The sequence below is a fragment of the Diaphorina citri genome, unplaced genomic scaffold (genome assembly GCF_000475195.1).
Source record: "Diaphorina citri unplaced genomic scaffold, Diaci psyllid genome assembly version 1.1 scaffold699, whole genome shotgun sequence".
Classification (NCBI taxonomy): Eukaryota; Metazoa; Arthropoda; class Insecta; order Hemiptera; family Psyllidae; genus Diaphorina; species Diaphorina citri.
Window position 1 is genome coordinate 90,722 of NW_007378132.1, and position 26,719 is coordinate 117,440.

Sequence of the window (26,719 nt, forward strand, 5' to 3'; positions counted from 1 at the left end):
GACTTCCACCTCTTGCCTGCAATTGATGGGGATGATTATAATGGCAGAAGAAAAGGCCACTATTCAACTATGCCAAGTAATATATAACTTTGGATGATGACGGCCAAGTACCAGTTTTCACGTAAGGAATAACCTTTTGAAGAATTGGATCATGTTGAGACTCTCCACGTATGTTAATATAACTGAGAATATTTATATCCTGTTCAATATTATAGAGAAAAGACATTTTGTGCTCCTCATTAATCCTAGTATCTACAAACTACATATAAAATCATTATCCAAGATATATGTAAATAGCTACACGACATAGCTATTGCAAGAGTTTGACATTATAAGAATACATGGGTGCAGTTTGTTAGTTTGAACACCCTGTATACATGTACAAATAATAAAAGGGTTACAACAATGTGCATCAATTGATGATGCATTCGATTATTTCAAATCTATTGTCTTCTTAGAGATGCGCTTCCCCGGTCGTTTGTAATTTTATTTCTGTTGTATCTGTGCTACGCTTGATATCTGTCTTGGCAGCATGGTAAAAGCCGCACAATAAGTCTGAGGACGCGAGTTCAGATCTAAACCAAGGCGAGAGGTATGAATTTTGAAAGGAAAACGTTTCCTGAAAATCTAAACATACATAGGTAAGATAGATTTAGAATGGGATCTAAACCAAGGCGAGAGGTATGAATTTTGAAAGGAAAACGTTTCCTGAAAATCTAAACATACATAGCATGGTAAAAGCCGCATAATTAGTCTGAGGACGCGAGTTCGGATCTAAACCAAGGCGAGAGGTATGAATTTTGAAAGGAAAACGTTTCCTGAAAATCTAAACATACATAGGTAAGATAGATTTAGAATGGACTATACGACACACTTAACCTAATCGCTTATGCATGGAAGGACAATGTACAACCATTGGCTGAAATATTCGAGGTGTTACTGGGCAAATTATTATTTTATCATTGTTCAGAGGAAATAATTAAAGCATACATAAAAATGTACACATGAAAAAGTGACAAAAAATGTGGTACCCAATGACAATGGACAAAAGACCAAACAAATACCTAGCTATACGGATGAAGCTAATCGCTTATGCATGGAAGGACAATGTACAACCATTGGCTCAAATATTCGAGGTGTTGCTGGGCAAATTATTATTTTATCATTGTTCAGAGGAAATAATTAAAGCATACAATAAAATGTACACATGAAAAAGTGACAAAAAATGTGGTACCCAATGACAATGGACAAAAGACCAAACAAATACCTAGCTATACGGATGAAAAAATGATTTTTTTCTCTCAACTTCATGAAAATATTTTTGAATTAATAACGAAAACTATGAATAATAAATTACACTATGAACCTGAATAATCGAATAAAAAAACAAACTAAGAAAGAACAATCAATGTCGTGAGCATTGAATAGGAAAACACGTGTGTGTGTGTGTCTAATTAACAATATCTTTTTTATACCAACAATGAGAATATAAAGTAATGATAATTCTGTATCTTATAATACTGAAGATAAAGCATCGGTATAAACATCAGCTATATCTGATCGAACCAAGAAGAACGCATGAACAACGGGTAGATGAACGTTTCCATGTGAAAAGTGAATAGGTTTTTTTCTTCTAGTGGAAAAGGATATGCGGTCAAATTCCCGGAAAACGCGAGCAAGATGAGAAACACCATTTTCTTTGAACAATAGTAATTTATTTGATCAATTAATAATTTTATAATTTAGGACAGTTTATTGCTGTTATTACTAAGTAATTACCAGTAGGTATGTTCAGTCATACTCCTATAATTACTAATTATTTATTTTTCTATTGTATTTTCACCTATGGTTTACATACATCGTTGATGTTGAATTTTACATGGGATTTTTCTAGGTATGCTCAGGTTTTTTATTGGGGGCCAGCAGGCGTGACCGAATTATTCAAAGAATAATCATGTTGGTGACCGTTCTAATAACTGAAAAGTCACTGTTGTATTGGGGGCCAGCAGGCGTGACCGAATTATTCAAAGAATAATCATGTTGGTGACCGTTCTAATAACTGAAAAGTCACTGTTGTTAAGGGCAACAAAGTTTTTCTACGGGATTTAAAAATAATTAATTTTCGGATGAGGTACCAATATCCAGGAATGTTACGTTAACATTGTTAACAAACAATTAATTCAATTGTATGTTTACGTACACAAATTATTGCGTTTCCGGACGGGAAATTATTAATAAAGAAAAAAGGGAGGAAATCAAAATGGAAATGGTAAGGAAACTCGAGAAAAAGAACCTATTTGTATACGGTGGACAAAGCCCAATAAAGATTGGGGGCCAGCAGGCGTGACCGAATCATTCAAAGAATAATCATGTTGATGACCGTTCTAATAACTGAAAAGTCACTGTTGCTCAGCGCAGGTGTTAAGGGCAACAAAGTTTTTCTACGGGATTTAAAAATAATTGATTTTTGGATGAGGTACCAATATCCAGGAATGTTACGTTAACATTGTTAACAAACAATTAATTCAATTGTATGTTTACGTACACAAATTATTGCGCTATTCGGTTGGTATCTCTGCTCACCTAATTAGAAGTAAACAACAATAAAAATGCAACTGTTTATTTTATTTTCGACTGTTTATTTTTTCGATGTCTGTACTCAATAGAACTGCACACTCAGGCAAGGACGGTAATAGGAGAGGGCAGTATGGATCCTCAGATAATTAGACGAAGGTAAGGTTTATGGAATAAAGAAATAGGCAGTACAAGTACATGGATCAGAAATTGAGAAGAGGAATGAAATTTATAAAACCCCTCCACAGATTGTAAATGTCCAATTCAGTTTCAAAATATCCCTACAGTATCACCTGATATTCAACATCTCCAGCTATTGAAACGTAAACGGTCGTTAACGAAACAATGTAGTTGCATATTGTGAAAACCCCAGAGTTTCTATACCTATATTTTATTGATCGCCTGTTTTTAATTGCTAGAATTGATTATTTAAAATACGTAATTATTCTTATCTAACTCTCCGAATTGCTTATTTTTGCATTTGGTGAAATAAAAATTACAAATTTATTTACTTCTAATGGACAGTTGGTAATCTATTGGGCAGAATATTATTTATTCTGCAACATGTTTGTCTAAACAATAGCTCGTCTGCCCGAACTAACGTAAACAATAATTTCTTAACATTCAAAATGTTAATTTGCCATCTCCACTATTTTCCTTAATATTGTAAATCTGATATCTCCACTATTTTTTTTTTTTTTTTCAAAATGTAATTTGCCATCTCCACTATTTTACTTAAAAATATTAGTTTGCCATCTCCACTATTTTCCTTTGAAATATGAATCTGACATCTCCACTATTTTCCTTAAAAATGTTTATTTGCAATCTCCACTATTTTCCCTTAAAATGTTAATCTTTTTTCCTTCAAAATGTAATTTGCCATCTCCACTATTTTACTTAAAAATATTAGTTTGCCATCCCCACTATCTTCCTTTGAAATATGAATCTGACATCTCCACTATTTTCCTTAAAAATGTTTATTTGCAATCTCCACTATTTTCCCTTAAAATGTTAATTTGACATCTCCACTATTTTTCTTCTTTCTTTATGTTTAATATCCTTTTCTCGGTGTTTTCACATAAATGATGTTAGGTACCTATTTTATTTTGGCTTTCATTTTCCAAAATCCCTCATTCATTTTGTTCTATCTCAACACTGGAAGTTCCAACTGAGCCGTGTTCATTCTATTTTAACATATACCTACCATTCATCCTCACATGTGAAGTAAATAAGCTTTTTGCAGTTGTCATTAAGTAGAATTGAATTGACTGCTTATCCATTGTAGAGGCATCGGTAACGTCGGCAATTTATTGTTTTTACCAGAAGCCAAATGGAATAGACATTTTATACTTCTATTTACGGCTTCTAAGAAACACCAACGAATGACTGGAAATAGTACCTTTCACTACAACTAGTACGAAAGTTCAGAAGGTAAATATTTTAATCGAAAGTATGTAGTTAGTTGGACGATATGTACTTTCCTCTGCAATCAACCACACTTACATAACCACTTACATAGACATAAGCTTCCTAAGATTCACATATTAGGATCAGAGGCACATAGAACAGTTTGACACCCAAAGAAAATCCATTATTGTATCTTAAGAAACATCGTAAGACATCACGAGAGGAAACGTAGGTAATCTAGAAAACATGAAAGGTAACAAAAACAAATGGGTATTTTAGATTAAAAGTTTCCTGAGCATTAGGAAAGGTTTTTTTAAAAACCTTTTTTTTTTTTTTTTTGTTTTTAATAAAAAAAAAAAAAAAAAAAAAGATACAGGTAGGTAGTAGGTATGTATTTAGATATAAGGATAAATCTATGAGTTAAGCAAAACAGGGAATACTTTTCATTTTTAGAGGAATGTGGAGACATGGGTGCTTTATTATCAAATAGTGAATATTTGCTTTATTTTGCATGACTTATCAGGTTAATCTATTACTTTAAATCATACTAACATTTTGCCAGTTTCACAAAAGGAACATGAATGCTGACCAATGGGGCTAATAACAGTAAAACACATTATTAAACCTTTTGGTATCGATTTGTGAAAAATGTCCAATTTGTTATTTTGAGAACTTAGATAACTGAACAATCAGCAAAAACGACTACACAATCAAACCCAATGGGCAACCCCTGAACAATTTGGAAATTTGTGAAAAATGTCCAACTTGTTATTTTGAGAACTTAGATAACTGAACAATCAGCAAAAACGACTACACAATCAAACCCAATGGGCAACCCCTGAACAATTTGGAAAAGATTCATCATTGACTCTACCCAGTACACATTCAACAAATAGGTATATAACTTTTACATTTACTTCTTATTTGTTTTAATAATATTTAAATACAATGTAAAACGTGCTCTTTATATTCCTTTATTTTTTTAATATCTTCTTTTTTTTGTTACTTTTTCATCTTATTAAACATTTTCTCTCCCATGCTCACTTTTATCTTCTTTTTATTCTAATACCTAATGCTAAATGGTTTAATTTAGATAGGTTTTCGGTATTGTTTTCCTTTCTTGAAATTCATTCTTGAAACTTTCTGACTGGCAAGTTTTGTTCTTTATGTGCCTACTCTATTCCATCAAAGTTATACGATCACAAAAATGTGCTTTTCCATAAACCACAAGTTAGTATAAAGAGAAGAGATATCAAATTATGAGGAAAAAAGTAGAAGGGTCGGTCCCTTTGTTTGAATATTGGTTTGGGATTTTTATTTATTTTTAAATAAATACCTTTTGTTTCGATTACTTATACCATTTTCTTATCAATCGTAAGCAGCCAGGGCCATCTGGTTGAAAATAACCCCCACCCCAAAATATTTTAATATTTATTGGCTACACTGTAATATCTTCTGCAGTCTTACAACATTTTTTGTCTTTCCATTTTTTATGCAGAGGTTTTTACTCTCATTTTTTAACGATAAAAAATAAGGATAGTGACGTATATCATCGTGGTTTTTCCCTCAACAGAAATTTTCAATGTTCTTTTCCTTTTCAGGACTTCCTCAAATTCACCTCACAAAACTGCGATGAGTCTTTCTCCAACTACATACAATACATTTATACATCCTTAACGTCATCATTATCCAACAAACGAATACACAAATAATTATGTTTATACAAAACAGAGTAAGAATACCGATTGTCGTCAGCAATGGTTTTTCCCTCAACAGAAATTTTCAATGTTCTTATCCTTTTCAGGACTTCCTCAAATTCACCTCACAAAACTGCGATGAATCTTTCTCCAACTACATACAATACATTTATTCATCCTTAACGTCATCATTATCCAACAAACGAATACACAAATAATTATGTTTATACAAAACAGAGTAAGAATACCGATTGTCGTCAGCAATAATTTCAAAGCTTTCTATTTCTTTCTGAACTTTCAGCGAGACCTGACAAAAAGGAAAGTATTTGAAACATATTGAAGAACAAAAGCCCAACACGTTTAGAGTGTTCTGTTGAGAGTCTAAGTAAGAAGGTTCTCAAAAACAGAACATGAGGACACAAAACTCATTCCTGAATCTCATACCGCAGAATTTTTAGCCCTGCCTCACACACCATTTGCTATGTAAGTATGTACAACAGCGTATTGGACATTCTCCAACCAATACAGGTAATTCAATTCATATTCAGTTTATATATTATTTACCTGTACTTCAACAAAAAGAAAATTGGTTTTCCTTTTTAGGTATCTATTGAATAATTTGGTTTTGTTATTTCCGAACTAATTAGTACCTAGGTACTAATACTCGTATAATTAGTTCTCCAACCAATACAGGTAATTCAATTCATATTCAGTTTATATATTATTTACCTGTACTTCAACAAAAAGAAAATCAAGCAACACACTGGTTTTCCTTTTTAGGTATCTATTGAATAATTTGGTTTTGTTATTTCCGAACTAATTAGTACCTAGGTACTAATACTCGTATAATTAGGAATCCAACCGTACCTAGTATACTTTAGTCTCACCATGTTCAGACAGGGTTGATGGCAAGTACAAAAGAAATAACAAGTATACTTTGTAGTGTATCTTGTTAAGATCTCGGTGTATTTTTCTGTTACCGTATCTTTCGTTGCTATTATGATAAAATGCTGCGCTGTGTGCTCTGCTTAGATATACAAGAGTACGTATATCAGTTACAAAATCTTTTGTTCCAATCACGTTTTTTTACATTTTATTTTAATCAAGTTTTAGTTTCCTTTCTTTTCATATGGATAAGTGGGTCCCCCTAGCATAGGTAGCTTTTGTTTTATAATACATTTTATTTTAATCAAGTTTTAGTTTCCTTTCTTTTCATATGGATAAGTGGGTCCCCCTAGCATAGGTAGCTTTTGTTTTATAATTATTATTGTAAATTAATACACAATACTCTGGTTTACTTTGTTGTATGTCTCGTACGATATGGGTACCATCATCTTCAAATTGATTTGAGGTGTGCTTGTAATACATAACAAGGGGTGGTACTGCATTGCATCTCTTGTCATTTCTTTTGTTTCAAATAAGCTAGTTTAAGATTTCAGACTGCTCAATAGGTAATGAAGTACTCTCTCAGGAATATTGTTGTGTGATATATTGTCACAGTATGTATGGATATCGTGTGATTTTACAATGTTGTGATACGATTTTGATAGAGCCGGAAATGTTCTTGAGAAGTTCACAACAATTTATTGTTCAGAAAGAGGAAGCTTTCAAATGGATATCGTGTGATCTTACAATGTTGTGATACGATTTTGATAGAGCCGGAAATGTTCTTGAGAAGTTCACAACAATTTATTGTTCAGAAAGAGGAAGCTTTCAGTAAGCGAGTAGTTCACAGCAAAATCTTATGGCAACACTCAATAATTAACGGTCGAATGAATTAATTAATAGCAAAAAAATACCAACCGAGTTTTTTTTAAACTAAGAATTTCAAGAATGCTCTCAAACAACATTCGACGAGATCCATCGATAAATTCATGGTTTGTTCTGAAAATACAATAGAGAAATTTCCATTATAAGCAAACCTATTTTCCTGATATTTTGTACACAAAAATTATTATCATGTCTTTCTCTCTTGTGTAGAAGAAAAGGAAAATGAAAGAAAACAATAAAAATCATATGGGGAACTCAACATGAAACAAAAGTGAACAATGGAATGGAGAAAAGAATTTTCTGAGGTGAAAACAAACACATACGCTTGTAAGAGTTGCTCGGTTTATAACGAAAACAATGCGAAATAAATAACTTAAAAATGACATTAATGAAAATTTTCTCTTGAAACCTAGGAAAATCCCTGGCATGCACACTGATATACAGGATGTCTCACTGCAAGAATTTCGACCAAACCAAACAAACTATTCATGAGAGAAGAACGAAGAGAATGCTGAAATATTAGGGGATGTGCTAAATTTCCCAAACTAATATTAGGTGTTCTCCGAAATGAATAATATACCATGACATAGACTTGGTATGTTTTGAGAATATTGAACAACGAACAATGTTTCCATCAGAGGAAATAAACAAAACTAATATTACACACTAAAATGACATTAATGAAAATTTTCTCTTGAAACCTAGGAAAATCCCTGGCATGCACACTGATATACAGGATGTCTCACTGCAAGAATTAAAACCTAGGAAAATCCCTGGCATGCACACTGATATACAGGATGTCTCACTGCAAGAATTTCGACCAAACAAACTATTCATGAGAGAAGAACGAGGAGAATGCTGAAATTTTAGGGGATGTGCTAAATTTCCCAAACTAATATTAGGTGTTCTCCGAAATGAATAATATGCCATGACATAGACTTGGTATGTTTTGAGAATATTGAACAACGAACAATGTTTCCACCAGAGGCTTGTGATGGGTCTAAGTAAACAAAGAAGATGGAAATATGAACAGATAGTGAACAGAAGGAAGGAAAATGGAATCGGAATAAAGAAAAGGAATGAAGCAGAGAACGGAAGAAAAAAATACAAGAAAAATGTTAGAGATTAGTTAAAATTAAACGCATAACTATAGTAGGGTACTTGGTTCTGAAACCTAGCCAATATGCATCAAAGAATGCTAGAAGAGGACGAAGGAAAAAGCACATTAGAAGATGCAATAAATGGAAAATAGAAATGAAAAAAAGAAAAGAAATGAAAAGCAAATTCCAAGAAGATAATGTACTTTGTGTACTTTTGTGACGTAATACTTTCTGTACATGGGTAATGAGAGGGTCAAAGGTATTTATTTTGGTAGGGGAAGGAGGCAGGGTAATTCAGCAAATACACACCCGTGAGAGAGCTCCAATTTAGAAGATGCAATAAATGGAAAATGGAAATGAAAAAAGAAAGGGCAAGCAAATTCGAAGAAGATAATGTACTTTGTGTACTTTTGTGACGTAATACTTTCTGTACAGGGGTAATGAGAGGGTCAAAGGTATTTATTTTGGTAGGGGAAGGAGGAAGGGTAATTCAGCAAATACACACCCGTGAGAGAGCTCCAATGCAATTATCCTTCCACGCTAGATGTAGCATTTATTTCCATTTTGATTCATAATTCAATTCCTGCGTATTTCAAACATTTAAAAGCTTTTTAATTTGCCAACAACCTTTTAAATACTGAATTTCTCATATTGATTGGTTTATCTTAATGTAGGTACAAGCTATACCTACAAACATATAGGTACCAACAATAAGTATTAACTTTGAACTTCTAAAAAAGTGAATAAGTAGACCAAAGATTGTTGTCCTCGTACTTTGCCACCACAAAATTATTTCTGAGTCATGAGACTTTTAAGAAACTAACTTTTTTAGGGGACCAAGTTCGTATACCTACCTATATTTATAATACTTCGACAAAAATTTTGCCAAAAAAAGAAGCGGCAGGCGGAGGACATATTTTTACGAAATTAATTAAACCATAAATTAAAATGACTATGAAGAAGGTATTATTTTTCCCTTTTTTTTTCGGGGAAAATATCACTTCTTCTGCCTTTTGAAGATAGAAATGTCTCTCGAACCCCCATCTTTATTCACCTCAGTCTTACCTTGTTTGAAAACTGTGCAGAAAGTAGGTACAAGATGACTTTTAACTATTTAACTATTTCCAACATAATGAATCATGTCAGAGCTTGTTCTACATATAAGATGAAAATGAAACATAATTTTCAGGAGCTGCTTTTTTTAATGAATTATTAAAAGGAACGAAAATGAAACCGAATGGCGGCTCAGTCATTGGTGAGCTTGCAGACTTGTATTCCAAATTACCAAGAATATACTTTTCTGTCCCTAAAATAATTTCATAAACACTTGGAGGAAAGGCCTCTCTTTATAAGGATCTCTCTTAAATCGGTCTCTTAAAGTACCCACAAACTGCAATAACATCAATATTTAGATTGTAAAAAAATACATCTTCCTGGATCTACATTCTACATATACAGACGATCAAACTTATATATCTGTTAAGATGATGCACCTATTGTAAGAATCCTTTAGTTTTACAGCCTCACACAACATGAACTCGTAATAAATGTTACAGAAGCACAAAAGAAAATGAAAAGAAAAGCGTCGGGAACACAATAAGAAAGCTTGAATTAAATAGTAAAATAATAATTAAAAGCTCTCTGTTCATAAATTACACGTACCGAGTCAAAAAATCCTTTGGAAAAATCCTCCTCGTGTAAAAAGGTTTAACAATAGTTGTTTTATGTGTGTGAGCTTAAATATACAGGGTGGTCGGGGTAAACTTGAATATGTCAGGTTCTAGTGTGTAATATTAGTTTTGTTTATTTCCTCTGGTGGAAACATTGTTCGTTGTTCAATATTCTCAAAACATACCAAGTCTATGTCATGGCATATTATTCATTTCGGAGAACACCTGATATTAGTTTGGGAAATTTAGCACATCCCCTAATATTTCAGCATTCTCCTCGTTCTTCTCTCATGAATAGTTTGTTTGGTCGAAATTCTTGCAGTGAGACATCCTGTATATCAGTGTGCATGTTAGTCCCAGAGAAATTTATGTTTTTTTAAAAGAAGATAGAGGCAAAAATTATTAAAAAGCAAAGATGCTACTTGAAATAAAGAGAAACGGAATTATAATTAAACATGAAATAACAAGAACAAGGTTTTTTCATGTAATTAAAAAAGAAAATGAAAAATTATGTATGTATCTGGGTATTTCGTACATACTGCCTAAACTCCCTTGTACATTTTAAAATATTCCCAAGACAAAAAATCAGGATTGGTAAGTTTTTTGTTCGAAAAACATAGGGCTGTTTCTTTAATCTACCTTTGACTCTACATTATTGGACATCCCCCTTCTACAAGAAAGCAATAAGCATGTATCTGGGTATTTCGTACATACTGCCTAAACTGCCTTGTACATATTAAAATATTCCTAAGACAAAAAATCAGGATTAGTAAGTTTTTGTTCGAAAAACATAGGGCTGTTTCTTTAATCTACCTTTGACTCTACATTATTGGACATCCCCCTTCTACAAGAAAGCAATAAGCACACGTTGCAGAGATTTGATTAAATTAAATTTGTTTAATCTTAAAAAATAAATGAAGAAAAAAACACAATACTTACATTCTTACATCCCATTTTTATTTGAGATTTTTTTTTCTTCCTAATAATACTGTTCAGACAAACATATCCCTACTCCTCCTACATTTTTCCTAACCCCATTTCTTGAGTCTTTGATTAAATAAATGAAGGAAAAAAACACAATACTTACATTCTTACATCCCATTTTTTATTTGAGATTTTTTTTTTCTTCCTAATAATACTGTTCAGACAAACATATCCCTACTCCTCCTACATTTTTCCTAACCCCATTTCTTGAGTCTTTGATTTCCTGTCTGAACTTCGAAACATTTTCTTGTAAGATATACAGTAAACAAAATTTTGTTTTAACAAAGGCTGATTTTATTTTTTATTCTGACTCAAAACTAGGCTTTTAATATGGGTACCCACCCTCGTAAGTCGTCAAGCTATGAAGATATTCAGCAAAGATGAATAGTCCCAGAGAAATTTATGTTTTTTTAAAAGAAGATAGAGGCAAAAATTATTAAAAAGCAAAGATGCTACTTAAAATAAAGAGAAACGGAATTATAATTAAACATGAAATAACAAGAACAAGGTTTTTTCATGTAATTAAAAAAGAAAATGAAAAATTATGAAAAGGTGTTTGGTTTCCTTTTATTTTTCATTTATTAATTTACTTTAACTTTGGGGCACCTATTCATTTTGTCTAAATATTATGTTACAAAAAGAGAAGGAAAATAAGTATAATTTTCACTTTCTCTCTCAATATTTGTTTTTACTCAAAACATTTCATTTGGACTTGGAAAAAGTCCTTGAATAAAATATGTATCTAATAACGATGAAAATCTCCTTTTCATAAAAATTCATAAATCTCCACAAATGCTCTGTGCACAAGTAACTTTCAAAAGTAGGAGAGAAAAGCTCTTTTCATAACTGTGGGTCAGTTCTGTCTCAGCCCTAGACTGTTTGGGGCTCCAACTGTCCGCTGAAATTTCAAAATCGCCCCTAGATCAAAGCTCGGCCCATGAGGTCATACCTAGTTCCAATGTGTTCTTCTGTGTGGCATCTTATACAAGTTCATTTGGTTACTTCTGTACTCCTCAAAAGTAGGAGAGAAAAGCTCTTTTCATAACTGTGGGTCAGTTCTATCTCAGCCCAAGACTGTTTGGGGCTCCAACTGTCCACTGAAATTTCAAAATCGCCCCTAGGTCAAAGCTCGGCCCATGAGGTCATACCTAGTTCCAATGTGTTGTTCTGTGTGGCATCTTATACAAGTTCATTTGGTTACTTCTGTACTTCTTGTTAAGATATAGTCATATCTCTGAAATATCCAAGAGATATAACTATTTCCTATCTATTCATGTCTTCATGGTTCCGGTCTGTCGATCTGACATCAACACACGACTCAAATATTGACTACATTTCAATTTAATTTCATGCCTATTTTCATTCGTTAGTCCTTCTCTTAGAAGTCTTGTTAGTTTGATCTGATAGGTTTCCACTGATTGTTTGATTTGTATGACCAACTTGTTAGGATTTTCTTCCATGGGTAGGCAAAACCTCTTTCAATTGGATTTAGAAATATTTACATCATGTACTCGAGAACTCAAGTATATTTCTAGTTAGCTACCTACTGAACCATTTATTTTTGTAATAAAGTCGGAAACACTTGGTGTATTTAAGTAAATATGTTTGAGAGCTGATGCTCAAAATATATAAACGTTCACCAATGTTCCACAAGAGCTTGTGGAGAGGGCAAGATTTTTTAAAACTTTCAAACAATTTTTTACATAAGTAGGTTATAAAACTTTGGCAAATAAGGGAAACGAAAAAGCCTGTAGATCATAAAATGTTGTCAAACCCTTTATTATTTCTGAGGAAAATATTTCTTGAGAGACATTTCAAGACACAAAGCCTAATTTTTGACTCAAGTATAATTTTCACTTTCTCTCTCAATATTTGTTTTTACTCAAAACATTTCATTTGGACTTGGGAAAAGTCCTTGAATAAAATATGTATCTAATAACGATGAAAATCTCCCTTTCATAAAAATTCATAAATCTCCACAAATGCTCTGTGCACAAGTAACTTTCAAAAATAGGACAGAAAAGCTCTTTTCATAACTGTGGGTCAATTCTGTCTCAGCCCTAGACTGTTTGGGGCTCCAACTGTCCGCTGAAATTTCAAAATCGCCCCTAGGTCAAAGCTCGGCCCATGAGGTCATACCTAGTTCCAATGTGTTCTTCTGTGTGGCATCTTATACAAGTTCATTTGGTTACTTCTGTACTTCTTGTAAAGATATAGTCATATCTCTGAAATATCTAAGAGATATAACTATTTTCTATCTATTGATGTCTTCATGGTTCCGGTCTGTCGATCTGACATCAACACACGACTCAAATATTGACTACATTTCAATTTAATTTCATGCCTATTTTCATTCGTTAGTCCTTCTCTTAGAAGTCTTGTTAGTTTGATCTGATAGGTTTCCACTGATTGTTTGATTTGTATGACCAACTTGTTAGGATTTTCTTCCATGCGTAGGCAAAACCTCTTTCAATTGGATTTAGAAATATTTACATCGTGTACTCGAGAACTCAAGTATATTTCTAGTTAGCTACCTACTGAACCATTTATTTTTGTAATAATGTCGGAAACACTTGGTTTATTTAAGTATATATGTTTGAATGTACTCGAGAACTGAAGTATATTTCTAGTTAGCTACCTACTGAACCATTTATTTTTGTAATAATGTCGGAAACACTTGGTTTATTTAAGTATATATGTTTGAGAGCTGATACTCAAAATATAAACGTTCACCAATGTTCCACAAGAGCTTGTGGAGAGGGCAAGATTTTCCAAACAATTTTTTACATAAGTAGGTTGTAAAACTTTGGCAAATAAGGGAAACGAAAAAGCCTGTGGATCATAAAATGTTGTCAAACCCTTTATTATTTCTGAGGAAAATATTTCTTGAGAGACATTTCAAGACACAAAGCCTAATTTTTGACTGGTGAAAGACGAAACACTAAAAATGACATAAAATTGTCATTCAATTTTTATTCAAAATTCCGGTGTTATTAATCTCTCCAAAAAAGTTTTTTTTTTTATAAAAATGTTTCAGAGGGAAGTGTTCATACTAATTAGACTTCAGCTTTTTTCGAGCTATCAGTTAGTCTGGAAGCTCAACAAATTTGTCAGGGCTTTGCCCAATCAAGTTGGACCATTCAGTGTGGTGTGTATCGGGATTAGTCACCAATCGGAGAAGTCTCACTAGCTGCTGCTTATTTCGAGGAATTATCAGTCTAATGAAATTACCGTGGGTCTATAAATTTACAACCATCAGGCTCAACTCATTGTAACCGAATTAGATCTTTTCTGACTTCCCCTTTATCTTACTTTGTTTAGGTGGCTTCCCCTTTATCATAGGTGTCTACTTTGTTTTACGAAAAGTCTCATTCAAAGGGGATGATAAACAAAACCAACTGGGTACAACAAAGTATTGGTATTCTACCTCACAGGATTGTAATTCACAAAGCTTACAATCCACCAAAGAGCTTTCGAGCACTCGGAACAAATTTTAATTTACCTCATACTCCATCCTATAACACAAGAATACAAGATGAACAAACGTAGGAAACATATCGACATAGAGATAATACAAAGTAAGAAATAATAAAGTTAACCATTAGAAACATGTCAAAACAACATTATAATTTCACAATGAACAAAAGTAGAAAACATATCGATATAGTGATAATACAAAGTAAGAAATAATAAAGTTAACCATTAGAAACATGTCAAAACAACATTATAATTTCACAAATAAATCATCTGCGTATTTAGATCTTTTCTGACTCCCCCTTTATCTTACTTTAGGTGCACGCTTCCCCTTTATCATAGGTGTCTACTTTGTTTTACGAAAAGTCTCATTCAAAGGGGATAATAAACAAAACCAACTGGGTACAACAAAGTATTGGTATTCTACCTCACAGGATTGTAATTCACAAAGCTTACAATCCACCAAAGAGCTTAATAAGAAAGTTAACTGAAATGTAAGCCTCTGCTATGATTAATAATTTAGTAAGTAATAAAGGCTTTTCATATTTACGAGCGTGAAAAAACTGTATTTGTGTTTGTTGGAGAGATGGAGGTGAGTTTACCTCAGACAGCACAAGTAACACTCTCACTTTTGCTGATGACAGATTAGAGGAATCTAAGTAATAAAGGCTTTTCATATTTACGAGCGTGAAAAAACTGAATTTGTGTTTGTTGGAGAGATGGAGGTGAGTTTACCTCAGACAGCACAAGTAACACTCTCACTTTTGCTGATGACAGATTAGAGGAATGGACAGCGAAAGGTTTAGAATGGGAAAAGCTGGACTGTTAGAAAAGATCTAATGGCTGGATTACACGAGGCTAGTAGGCAGTCCAGCAAACTGGCTTCGTGTACACCAACGGCGTTCAGTAACAATCCAGTCCAGACAGAGCTGTACAGAAGTACATTTTGTCCAACTGGACTGGAATGCTACAGGACCACGATGATTCTACATGGAGTCAGTGTAGCTGTACTGCCTAATTTGCAGGTAATAGCCCACGTAAAGTCCACAGTGTAGACAATATTTGTGACAAAGGCCAAAACTTTTGTTTCAGGGTTTCAAAGCTTCCACTTCAGAACATACATTTTGTCCAACTGGACTGGAATGCTACAGGACCACGAAGATTCTACATGGAGTCAATGTAGCTGTACTGCCTACTTTGCAGGTAAGAGCCCACGTAAAGTCCACAGTGTAGACAATATTTGTGACAAAGGCCAAAACTTTTGTTTCAGGGTTTCAAAGCTTCCACTTCAGAACAATAAGGAGAACACCAGAGAAAGAGTTGTAAACCGCACACAGGCAAGACAAGTGCCGGGTTCGCAAAGTGGAAAAGGGTTTTTTCCAGTAGAGCAGTGATTGTTATTCTTTTAATGACACTTTTCCAATGGGGTGACAGAGCGCATTTGTGTATAATTACTTCTGCCTTGATGAGGAGGAAAAAAATGAGAATCCTCACAGAGCAATGAATTATTTATAGAGATTCAGCAACACAAGAGAGAATATTAACTGTGAACGAGTATAAATACGTCAGGGCTGAAATTTTGGACCAAGGGGCAGTGATAACAGAAAGAAGTTTTTGGAGAAAAGTTGAGTACTTAATAATTACCCTCATATCTACAAGAGGATCTTTCGATAATGTACATAACTTAGAAGTCTTGCTCCAATAGATTTAATTTGACCCTTTTCCTGTCATTCTTTTCCCGTTATGTCTCAGTAAAGAGTTCAATGGCTCACTCATTCCGTTCAGCCCTGCAAATGTTCAAATGAAGGAAATAAAATTTTGTGACAAGTTGAGAATCCTCACAGAGCAATGAATTATTTATAGAGATTCAGCAACACAAGAGAGAATATTAACTGTGAACGAGTATAAATACGTCAGGGCTGAAATTTTGGACCAAGGGGCAGTGAGCGACAAAAAGAAGTTTTTGGAGAAAAGTTGAGTACCTACTTAACAATTACCCAGATATCTACAAGAGGATCTTTCGATAATGTAACTTAGAAGTCTTGCTCCAATAGATTTAATTTAACCCTTTTCCTGTCATTCTTTTCCCCTTTATGTCTCAGTAAAGAGTTCAATGGCTCACTCATTCCGTTCAGCCCTGCAAATGTTCAAATGAAGGAAATAAAATTTTGTGACAAGTCTTTGCCCCCTCCCACGTTTGTTTTAAAATTGATGAGTACAAGATTTTATTTGACAACAAAGATTTAAACGAAATTTCCGAAAAATACTAAATTGTGTGTGTCGACAACAACGAAAACTGTGGAAAATTTTCCACAAATATGAACACAAATAAGAATTAATTAAAATAATTATTAAAATTTCATTAAAATTTTTGTGTTACAAATTGCGATGATGAGAAATCTTCCAGATGCTCATCTGAATGGAAGAGCACGGAATTAATATTAATATCTAAATAAACACCAGCATTGATCATCATCATTCTTATTTTCGAGGAAATAATAAGACACCACCATTAACGTCCACATTAAAAATGTTAAAATTAAAGCTTACAATCATTATTAAGATTTCAAAGTAAAATTTCATTGTTTTCACCACTGATGAACATTATTCGAAAATCAGTGAAAACAGGGGAAGACTGTTTGGTATACACTATGAATAATGAGTATAGTGCTATGCCATGATTCAGTCAAAAGGAGGTCTACACAACATGTAAGTGGATAGAGTATTACAGACCAATTTAGTACCTTTCTGTTCTTTAAAGATAATATCAAAAGTTCAAATTAAAAGAAAAGATATAACTGCTATTCGGGTTACATTTTCATATTTCGCTCGTTTTTTCTTCAAATTATACATTTTCCAATTTGTTTTCAAATAATAAGTGTAGAAAATATCGCATGTTCGATTCTCATTTCCAGCTTTAATTTGAAAAAAGAAAGAAAAAAAAAAGACGAGGTGGGGGTTCAGGACTGACCAAAATGTGACAAGCGGTCGAAAAATGTAAGACCTTGAACACATTACTCAGAATGTTTTGAACCCGTTTGGAAATTTTAGGCATCACTCATTAAATAGTTTGTCCTAGAATTTTGTACAGCGGTACTTTCCCCACCTAATTATCAAGCATTGAAGTTATGTTTCTTTAATGTTTTTGGTGTTCCTAATGCTTTTGTTAACGACTGTTTTTCGCCCAATATTTTGCAGATTATTATTAGTTACTTTCTTTCTTGTTTTAAAAAAGAAATAATAAATTATGCTTTATTAAAAAGAGCTGGTGTTGAGTGGTTCTTTCGCTAGGTAGGTAATGTGGTCTAATTTGGTACTCGCATAGCCTGATATCCAAAACTCGTAGATAGGATAAGGTACAAAAAAATGTGAAAATCCCATTATTAAGATTTCAAAGTAAAATTTCTTTGTTTTCACCACTGATGAACATTATTCGAAAATCAGTGAAAACAGGGGAAGACTGTTTGGTATACACTATGAATAATGAGTATAGTGCTATGCCATGATTCAGTCAAAAGGAGGTCTACACAACATGTAAGTGGATAGAGTATTACAGACCAATTTAGTACCTTTCTGTTCTTTAAAGATAATATCAAAAGTTCAAATTAAAAGAAAAGATATAACTGCTATTCGGGTTACATTTTCATATTTCGCTCGTTTTTTCTTCAAATTATACATTTTCCAATTTGTTTTCAAATAATAAGTGTAGAAAATATCGCATGTTCGATTCTCATTTCCAGCTTTAATTTGAAAAAAGAAAGAAAAAAAAAAGACGAGGTGGGGGTTCAGGACTGACCAAAATGTGACAAGCGGTCGAAAAATGTAAGACCTTGAACACATTACTCAGAATGTTTTGAACCCGTTTGGAAATTTTAGGCATCACTCATTAAATAGTTTGTCCTAGAAATTTGTACAGCGGTACTTTCCCCACCTAATTATCAAGTATTGAAGTTATGTTTCTTTAATGTTTTTGGTGTTCCTAATGCTTTTGTTAACGACTGTTTTTCGCCCAATATTTTGCAGATTATTATTAGTTACTTTCTTTCTTGTTTTAAAAAAGAAATAATAAATTATGCTTTATTAAAAAGAGCTGGTGTTGAGTGGTTCTTTCGCTAGGTAGGTAATGTGGTCTAATTTGGTACTCGCATAGCCTGATATCCAAAACTCGTAGATAGGATAAGGTACAAAAAAATGTGAAAATCCTTTCTAGCCCAAATGAGTGAGAACTCAAAGCGGCAAACACACATGTATAAGGTACATATTCGGGTGGTGGTAAAATTGATGGCTTTAAAACTCTTTCCCCCTTGACGAAAAACAATGGAAAAAAAGGAGTACTTAAGACACAAGTTACAGAGTGAGAACTCAAAGCGGCAAACACACATGTAGGTAAATATTTGGGTGGTGGTAAAATTGATGGCTTTAAAACTCTTTCCCCCTTGACGAAAAACAATGGAAAAAAAGGAGTACTTAAGACACAAGTTACAATACATTTTAGTTCCATAAAAAAGGAAAACAAAAACAATAGGTAGGTACTCTTAAAAAAAGAAAGAAAAAAACTAATAATTAAACCAAGAAAGGAGTAAAAACTCGAAATTGTTTAATTAACAAATGCAAATGACTACTTTTCATTTGAAGGGTTTTTTGTTGAAATGTCAGAAGGGAGGATTCAATTTGTCAAGAGGACGCGTGAGGCACTAGAGTACCTTGCTGTCAGCACTTGGATACTAAAGAAGGAAAACAATAGGTACTCTTAAAAAAAGAAAGAAAAAACTAATAATTAAACCAAGAAAGGAGTAAAAACTCGAAACTGTTTAATTAACAAATGCAAATGACTACTTCTCATTTGAAGAGTTTTTTGTTGAAATGTCAGAAGGGAGGATTCAATTTGTCAAGAGGACGCGTGAGGCACTAGAGTACCTTGCTGTCAGCACTTGGATATGTACCTGTCAATCATCACAAAGGAAGTTTGTATTGAAGAACGGCCAATAATGGGTGGGGTGGTGTTGTCAATTGTGGTATTTTTGGTCGCTGCTCCCTTTAGTATTTAGTCTAATATGATATAGTAAAAGTACTAATTGAGGTACCTACTTTATCTGTTCTTAACGAACGGAAAATTTGTAAATCATGGCATTGTGATTGTACCCGTGTACCCCGTTCCAACACAGGTAAATACCCGCTTCCCTCATATTCAATGTAGTTGTTTCCAAACTAAAGGAATGCAGAGATTCACTGTAGTGGGATTCATCCATAAATTGGTAGGCTTGTATAGGGATAATTTTGGAAAAAGACACCTTGCCATGTTAGTTAGAGATAAGGAAATCATTACTTTGGTTTTAAGGAATGATGCAAGATGTTCGCAATGATGTTAATATGCTTTTTGTTATCTGTGATGTGAAATGTTTTGACCGTACATTATCTTTTGTGCAAAAATCTTCACCTTGGGGGAAAATTTTGGCTTTTTTGTAAATATAAAAGTATTCATTACTTAAGTAGGTACCTACCTACATACCAGACCGACATTGGATAATGGATATGTTTTTGTTGCGTGATCTCATGGTACGTATTTCTTGTGTTGTCTTCTAATATAAATGTGTACAACACAGACTAATCTTGGTATGTCTTTGTCAAATGAAATGGAGATTTTGTCAACTGATTCAAGTGTGAATTTTGTTTTCATGATAGTGTCAGAGTAATTTCAATTTCGTCTTGAGAAGCGGTCCTTGAAATTACACCTGCACTCGGGGCTTCAAATATGTTTATATGGCGACTCACACACAATACATGATCTTAACACCAAAGAAAAGTGAATGTAAAGTTAAGGAAAAGAACAAATTTAACATCCAAGTGAAATTTTAGTTTTAAAAATAATTAAACATTTCCAACAAATTCATCTTTTAAACTAGTAATTTCAATTTCGTCTTGAGAAGCGGTCCTTGAAATTACACCTGCACTCGGGGCTTCAAAAATGTGTTTATGTGGCGAATCACACACAATACATGATCTTAACACCAAAGAAAAGTGAATGTGAAGTTAAGGAAAAGAACAAATTTAACATCCAAGTGAAATTTTAGTTTTAAAAATAATTAAACATTTCCAACAAATTCATCTTTTAAACGTCCATTCAGTGATCAGAGGACCAAGAAACGTTGTGGGTAGGTATCATCTCGAGTGAATGAAAGTTTCTATTTAATGGAGCAATGAAAGACTCCAGCAAAAAGATTTGTCTGACAGTTACAAATGTTGAAATAAAAATAAAAAGGGGAAAGCGACGACATAATTATATCAACAAGTGAATCGTTCCCAAGAAGAACGGCCTATGTGAAAATTTTCGATTTTTTTTTATTTTTTAGTTGGGGCCTCTGTGATCTCCTTGACATTTTCTTTAAATTAAAACGTCTTTAAAGAAAAGAAAAAAATCGAGACTTCATAAATATGTTTCACTAAATAAATGAACTTTACACAAAAAATATATTAATTTAATTTTGTTGCTAAATAAAAAATCCAACTTACGAAGAGGAAGGGAGGGAAAGAGAGAGAAAATGTTAATAAGAAGATGAGCAATTACTTAGGTCTCTCTTCAATTCGCTTTTGTGGTTGGTTTCTTAAAATTATAATTTTTTTCACTCTTAAATGACAGAAAAGATGGCACTAACTGGAAATATGGAAAATAAGAGCTGATTTTGGATCGATTTCAAAAATTTCAATAGTTGGAAGTACAACAAAACACCTCACACCTCAAATATGGAACACTTAGAATGGAGCTTACAAGAAGTCCACTGTTCTGGGAGGGATGCTTTTGACAAATACTCAGGAATGACTACAACTTGTTCAATTGTGAAAGAATATGGAACACTTGGAATGGAGCTTACAAGAAGTCCACTGTTCTGGGAGGGATGCTTTTGACAAATAAAAGATGGCACTAACTGGAAATATAGAAAATACACAATAAGAGCTGATTTTGGATCGATTTCAAAAAATTTAAATAGTTCGAAGTACAACAAAACACCTCAAATATGGAACACTTGGAATGGAGCTTACAAGAAGTCCACTGTTCTGGGAGGGATGCTTTTGACAAATTCACCTTTAAATGACAGAAAAGATGGCACTAACTGGAAATATAGAAAATAAGAGCTGATTTTGGATCGATTTCAAAAATTTCAATAGTTGGCAGTACAACAAAACACCTCAAATATGGAACACTTGGAATGGAGCTTACGAGAAGTCCACTGTTTTGGGAGGGATGCTTTTGACAAATACTCAGGAATGACTACAACTTGTTCAATTGTGAAAGAAACCCGAAATCTAAAGGAAATAAGAGAACTCAATGAAATTATCCGCGGAGGAGTAAAAAAAACCATGTGGATAAAAAGTTTAATTGATAATCTGAGTGTAATAGAGATTGTGAAAGAAACCCAAAATCTAAAGGAAATAAGAGAACTCAATGAAATTATCCGCGGAGGAGTAAAAAATATCATGTGGATAAAAAGTTTAATTGATAATCTGAGTGTAATAGAGTGAAGAATACAAATAGGAGTTGGGCATTTGTTTTCCGCTTTTCATTTTGCACTCCACTGAGTTTGGAATTAAAAAACGGCAGAAATTCCACAAAACTGTACGGTAGACCTTCGTTTTAAAAAAATACAAGGCAACAGTTTTTTGGACTAATCCCGATTACACATTTGACTTTTTGATTTATTTAGAATGAAATTCGTCAGAACGGAAGATAATCTTGGATATTTATCTTCTTTATTTCAAACATAAAAAATACAAGGCAACAGTTTTTTGAACTAATCCCAATTACACATTTGACTTTTTGATTTATTTAGAATGAAATTCGTCAGAACGGAAGATAATCTTGGATATTTATCTTCTTTATTTCAAACACAGAAAATGTCGTGCACTGGAAACAAATTTTAATTTACCTCATACTCCATCCTATAACACAAGAATACAAGATGAACAAACGTTGGAAACATATCGACATAGAGATAATACAAAGTAAGAAATAATAAAGTTAACCATTAGAAACATGTCAAAACAACATTATAATTTCACAAATAAATCATCTGCGTATTCTATGAACGGAAAAGAAAACCAGTTGCAATAGTTTGCCAAAACAACAAATAAACACAGCACACACATGGAAGAAGAATAGCAATTATCTATTTTTTAACCTTTTAAAAACAGGGATTTAACACGGGAGATTTTAGTCGTAAACAAAAACACAGTAGGAGGGAAGGCGTTATAAAAAGTGAACATTTAGAAAGGGAAGAATACACAGATATAGTAAATACAGGTATATTGAAGAAGAATAGCAATTATCTATTTTTTAACCTTTTAAAAACAGGGATTTAACACGGGAGATTTTACCCGTAAACAAAAACACAGTAGGAGGGAAGGCGTTATAAAACTGAACATTTAGAAAGGGAAGAATACACAGATATAGTAAATACAGGTAAGAAAGATACATCTTCTATTAACACAAACCGTATTCTATGAACGGAAAAGAAAACCAGTTGCAATAGTTTGCCAAAACAACAAATAAACACAGCACACACATGGAAGAAGAATAGCATTAACACAAATGCTCACAAAGCTAATATCATCTTGTCCATCTGCTGATCTATCACTATTGTCTGAGGGATGAATGTAGATGCTTTGAATAATTGCATGTGTCAATAGATGTTCATTATTTGAAATTTCAATTAAATTTATTTCTGGACAAGGAAGAAACAGGCGCTAGGCGAGGGGGCGAAACCAATAGTTAAATTTGGAATACTCTTATAATATGGAGATCTTTGACATCCAAGTCAGTAGATAGTAATAGAAGTCTCGTTATGCAACATTTAAGGCGGTTTCTTCTAAAAGAAACCATTTCAATTTTTTAGCGAACAATAATAATAAATATTAAATTTAGGTCTGAGTAGAAATGAAGAAGCGTCCAAGTCAGTAGTAATAGAAGTCTCGTTATGCAACATTTAACGCGGTTTCTTCTAAAAGAAACCATTTCAATTTTTTAGCGAACAATAATAATAAATATTAAATTTAGGTCTGAGTAGAAATGAAGAAGCTAATAGAAGTCTCGTTATGCAACATTTAAAGCGGTTTCTTCTAAAAGAAACCATTTCAATTTTTTAGCGAACAATTATAATAAATATTAAATTTAGGTCTGAGTAGAAATGAAGAAGCACCCTGATGTTAAATCTCAGAAGAAAACTTTGGACAAAGAATGCTAATAGGAAAGAAGACAAAGTATAGATTTTTTGCTTCAACTTTTTCCTCTTGTTTTATCATTGGTCTAACCTAACCAACAGAACTAGGAATCCCACAATGAATGAAATGGAAATCCTCGAATGTGTTGTCATGTGGAACACAAATAACTTATGCGGTGAAGAATGCTAGGATTACACCATTACAAAAAGGTTACATATCTTTTGAGCACCTCTCAGCTTCTCACTGATATCGAAATGCAATAATTGTCCCCAATGTGTGCTGAAATTCATTAAAGCGTATGATACTTTGAGAAAAATTATAGGGTTCACAAGGAATACATGGGCTTTAGATAGAGAGTAGGAATAATATCTTAGGTAACAAGAACACCTATCAAAGGAATGATACTTTTAGAATAATTACAGGGTTCAAAAGAAGACAAGGAATTCATGGGCTTAAGATCGAGGGTAGGAATAATATCTTAGGTACATAACTTGAACACCTATCAAAGGACATGGCAACAAAAAGGAACCAAAGCACAGATTCTGTGTCACCCACTCTAAGTAGAGATATCAACTAGAGTGCTTTTTATAGTAAAGATAGACAGGGTTCACAAGAAGACAAGCAATACATGGGCTTTAGATAGAGAGTAGGAATAATATCTTAGGTAACATGAACACCTATCAAAGGACATCGTAACAAAAAGGAACCAAAGCACAGATTCTGTGTCACCCACTCTAAGTAGAGATATCAAATCGAGAGTAGGGTTCACAAGGAATACATGGGCTTTAGATAGAGAGTAGGAATAATATCTTAGGTAACAAGAACACCTATCAAAGGACATCGTAACAAAAAGGAACCAAAGCACAGATTCTGTGTCACCCACTCTAAGTAGAGATATCAAATCGAGAGCTTCTTATACCTAGTAAAGATAGATAACAACAAAAAAGTAAAGTAGGTATTAAATAAAATGTGTTGAATTCGGCACCCACTTGAACAACAAAAGCAGAAGTAAAGATAGATAACAACAAAAAAGTAAAGTAGGTATTAAATAAAATGTGTTGAATTCGGCACCCACTTGAACAACAAAAGCAGAATAAAGATAGATAACAACAAAAAAGTAAAGTAGGTATTAAATAAAATGTGTTGAATTCGGCACCCACTTGAACAACAAAAGCAGAATCATCCTCACGCATTTTGTGACAAAATCCGAAATACCTTTTCGCTTGCCTCTCAGATTGAAATCAGGATCTTTTATTGAACAAAACATATAGAAAAGGATCCATTTCTCTTTGTAAACAACGAAAATTTGTCACCGAAAATGTACCGAGGCGTGACTAATAATTGCAATACAAAGAAAACGTGGTACCGATCAGAGTGTTGAAGTACTATGTAAGATCTTCGCTTTCATATTCGGATGACAAGACACCTTGCCATGTTAGAGATAAGGAAATCATTACTTTGGTTTTAAGGAATGATGCAAGATGTTCGCAATGATGTTAATATGCTTTTTGTTATCTGTGATAGATGACAAAGAAGATATCAAGACTTACACCTTGCCATGTTAGAGATAAGGAAATCATTACTCTGGTTTAAAGGAATGATGCAAGATGTTCGCAATGATGTTAATATGCTTTTTGTTATCTGTGATGTGAAATGTTTTGACCGTACATTATCTTTTGTGCAAAAATCTTCACCTTGGGCGAAAAAATTTGGCTTTTTTGTAAATATAAAAAAGTATTCATTACTTAAGTAGGTACCTACCTACATACCAGACCGACATTGGATAATAGATATGTTTTTGTTGTGTAATTTCATGGTATTTCTTGTGTTGTCTTCTAATATAAATGTGTACAACACAGACTAATCTTGGTATGTCTTTGTCAAACGAAACGGAGATTTTGTCAACTGATTCAAGTGTGAATTTTGTTTTCATGATGGTATCAGAGTAATTTCAATTTCGTCTTGAAAAGCGGTCCTTGAAATTACACCTGCACTCGGGGCTTCAAAAATGTGTTTATGTGGCGAATCACACACAATATATGATCTTAGCAGCAAAGAAAAGTGAATATGAAGTTAAGGAAAAGAACAAATTTAATATCCAAGTGAAATTTTAGTTTTAAAAATAATTAAACATTTCCAACAAATTCATCTTTTAAACGTTCATTCAATGATCAGAGGACCAAGAGCTGTAGATAAATAAAATATCAACATACCTGTCGGGTCCTGCTGTCTTGTGAGTCATCAGGCACCTGCGAACAAGAAAGCAAAATGTATAGTTTAACTAAGAGGCTTTACAAAACCGGGACTAATAGTACCCGCAGAGATTGAAGAAGTCAATGAAACAAATGCTCACAAAGCTAATATCATCTTGTCCATCTGCTGATCTATCACTATTGTCTGAGGGATGAATGTAGATGCTTTGAATAATTGCTGTAGATAAATAAAATATCAACATACCTGTCGGGTCCTGCTGTCTTGTGAGTCATCAGGCACCTGCAAACAAGAAAGCAAAATGTATAGTTTAACTAAGAGGCTTTACAAAACCGGGACTAATAGTACCCGCAGAGATTGAAGAAGTCAATGAAAACTGACTTGAAAATAAAAAAGATTTGAAAGTAGTAGTAGTACTAGAAGTAAAAAATATTCGGCTAGAGAATACAAATGGACATGAAAACAAACGAGGAAAGTAATACAGGTAAGAAAGATACATCTTCTATTAACACAAATATGCTCACAAAGCTAATATCATCTGTCCATCTGCTGATCTATCACTATTGTCTGAGGGATGAATGTAGATGCTTTGAATAATTGCATGTGTCAATAGATGTTC

General features: G+C 33.3%; 1 protein-coding gene across 1 annotated transcript in view; it reads right to left on the bottom strand.

Moving 5' to 3' along the window:
* The window catches only part of LOC103511308 (dachshund homolog 2-like), a gene marked incomplete at its 3' end in the record, with an annotated part of 111,573 nt that extends 85,438 nt beyond the window's left edge, over positions 1–26,135 (bottom strand). The window contains exon 1 of the mRNA XM_026825113.1: positions 26,103–26,135. Within this exon, the coding sequence (XP_026680914.1) occupies positions 26,103–26,131 (29 nt within the window). The remainder of the gene's footprint in view (positions 1–26,102) is intronic.
* Positions 26,136–26,719: the final 584 nt, after the last annotated feature.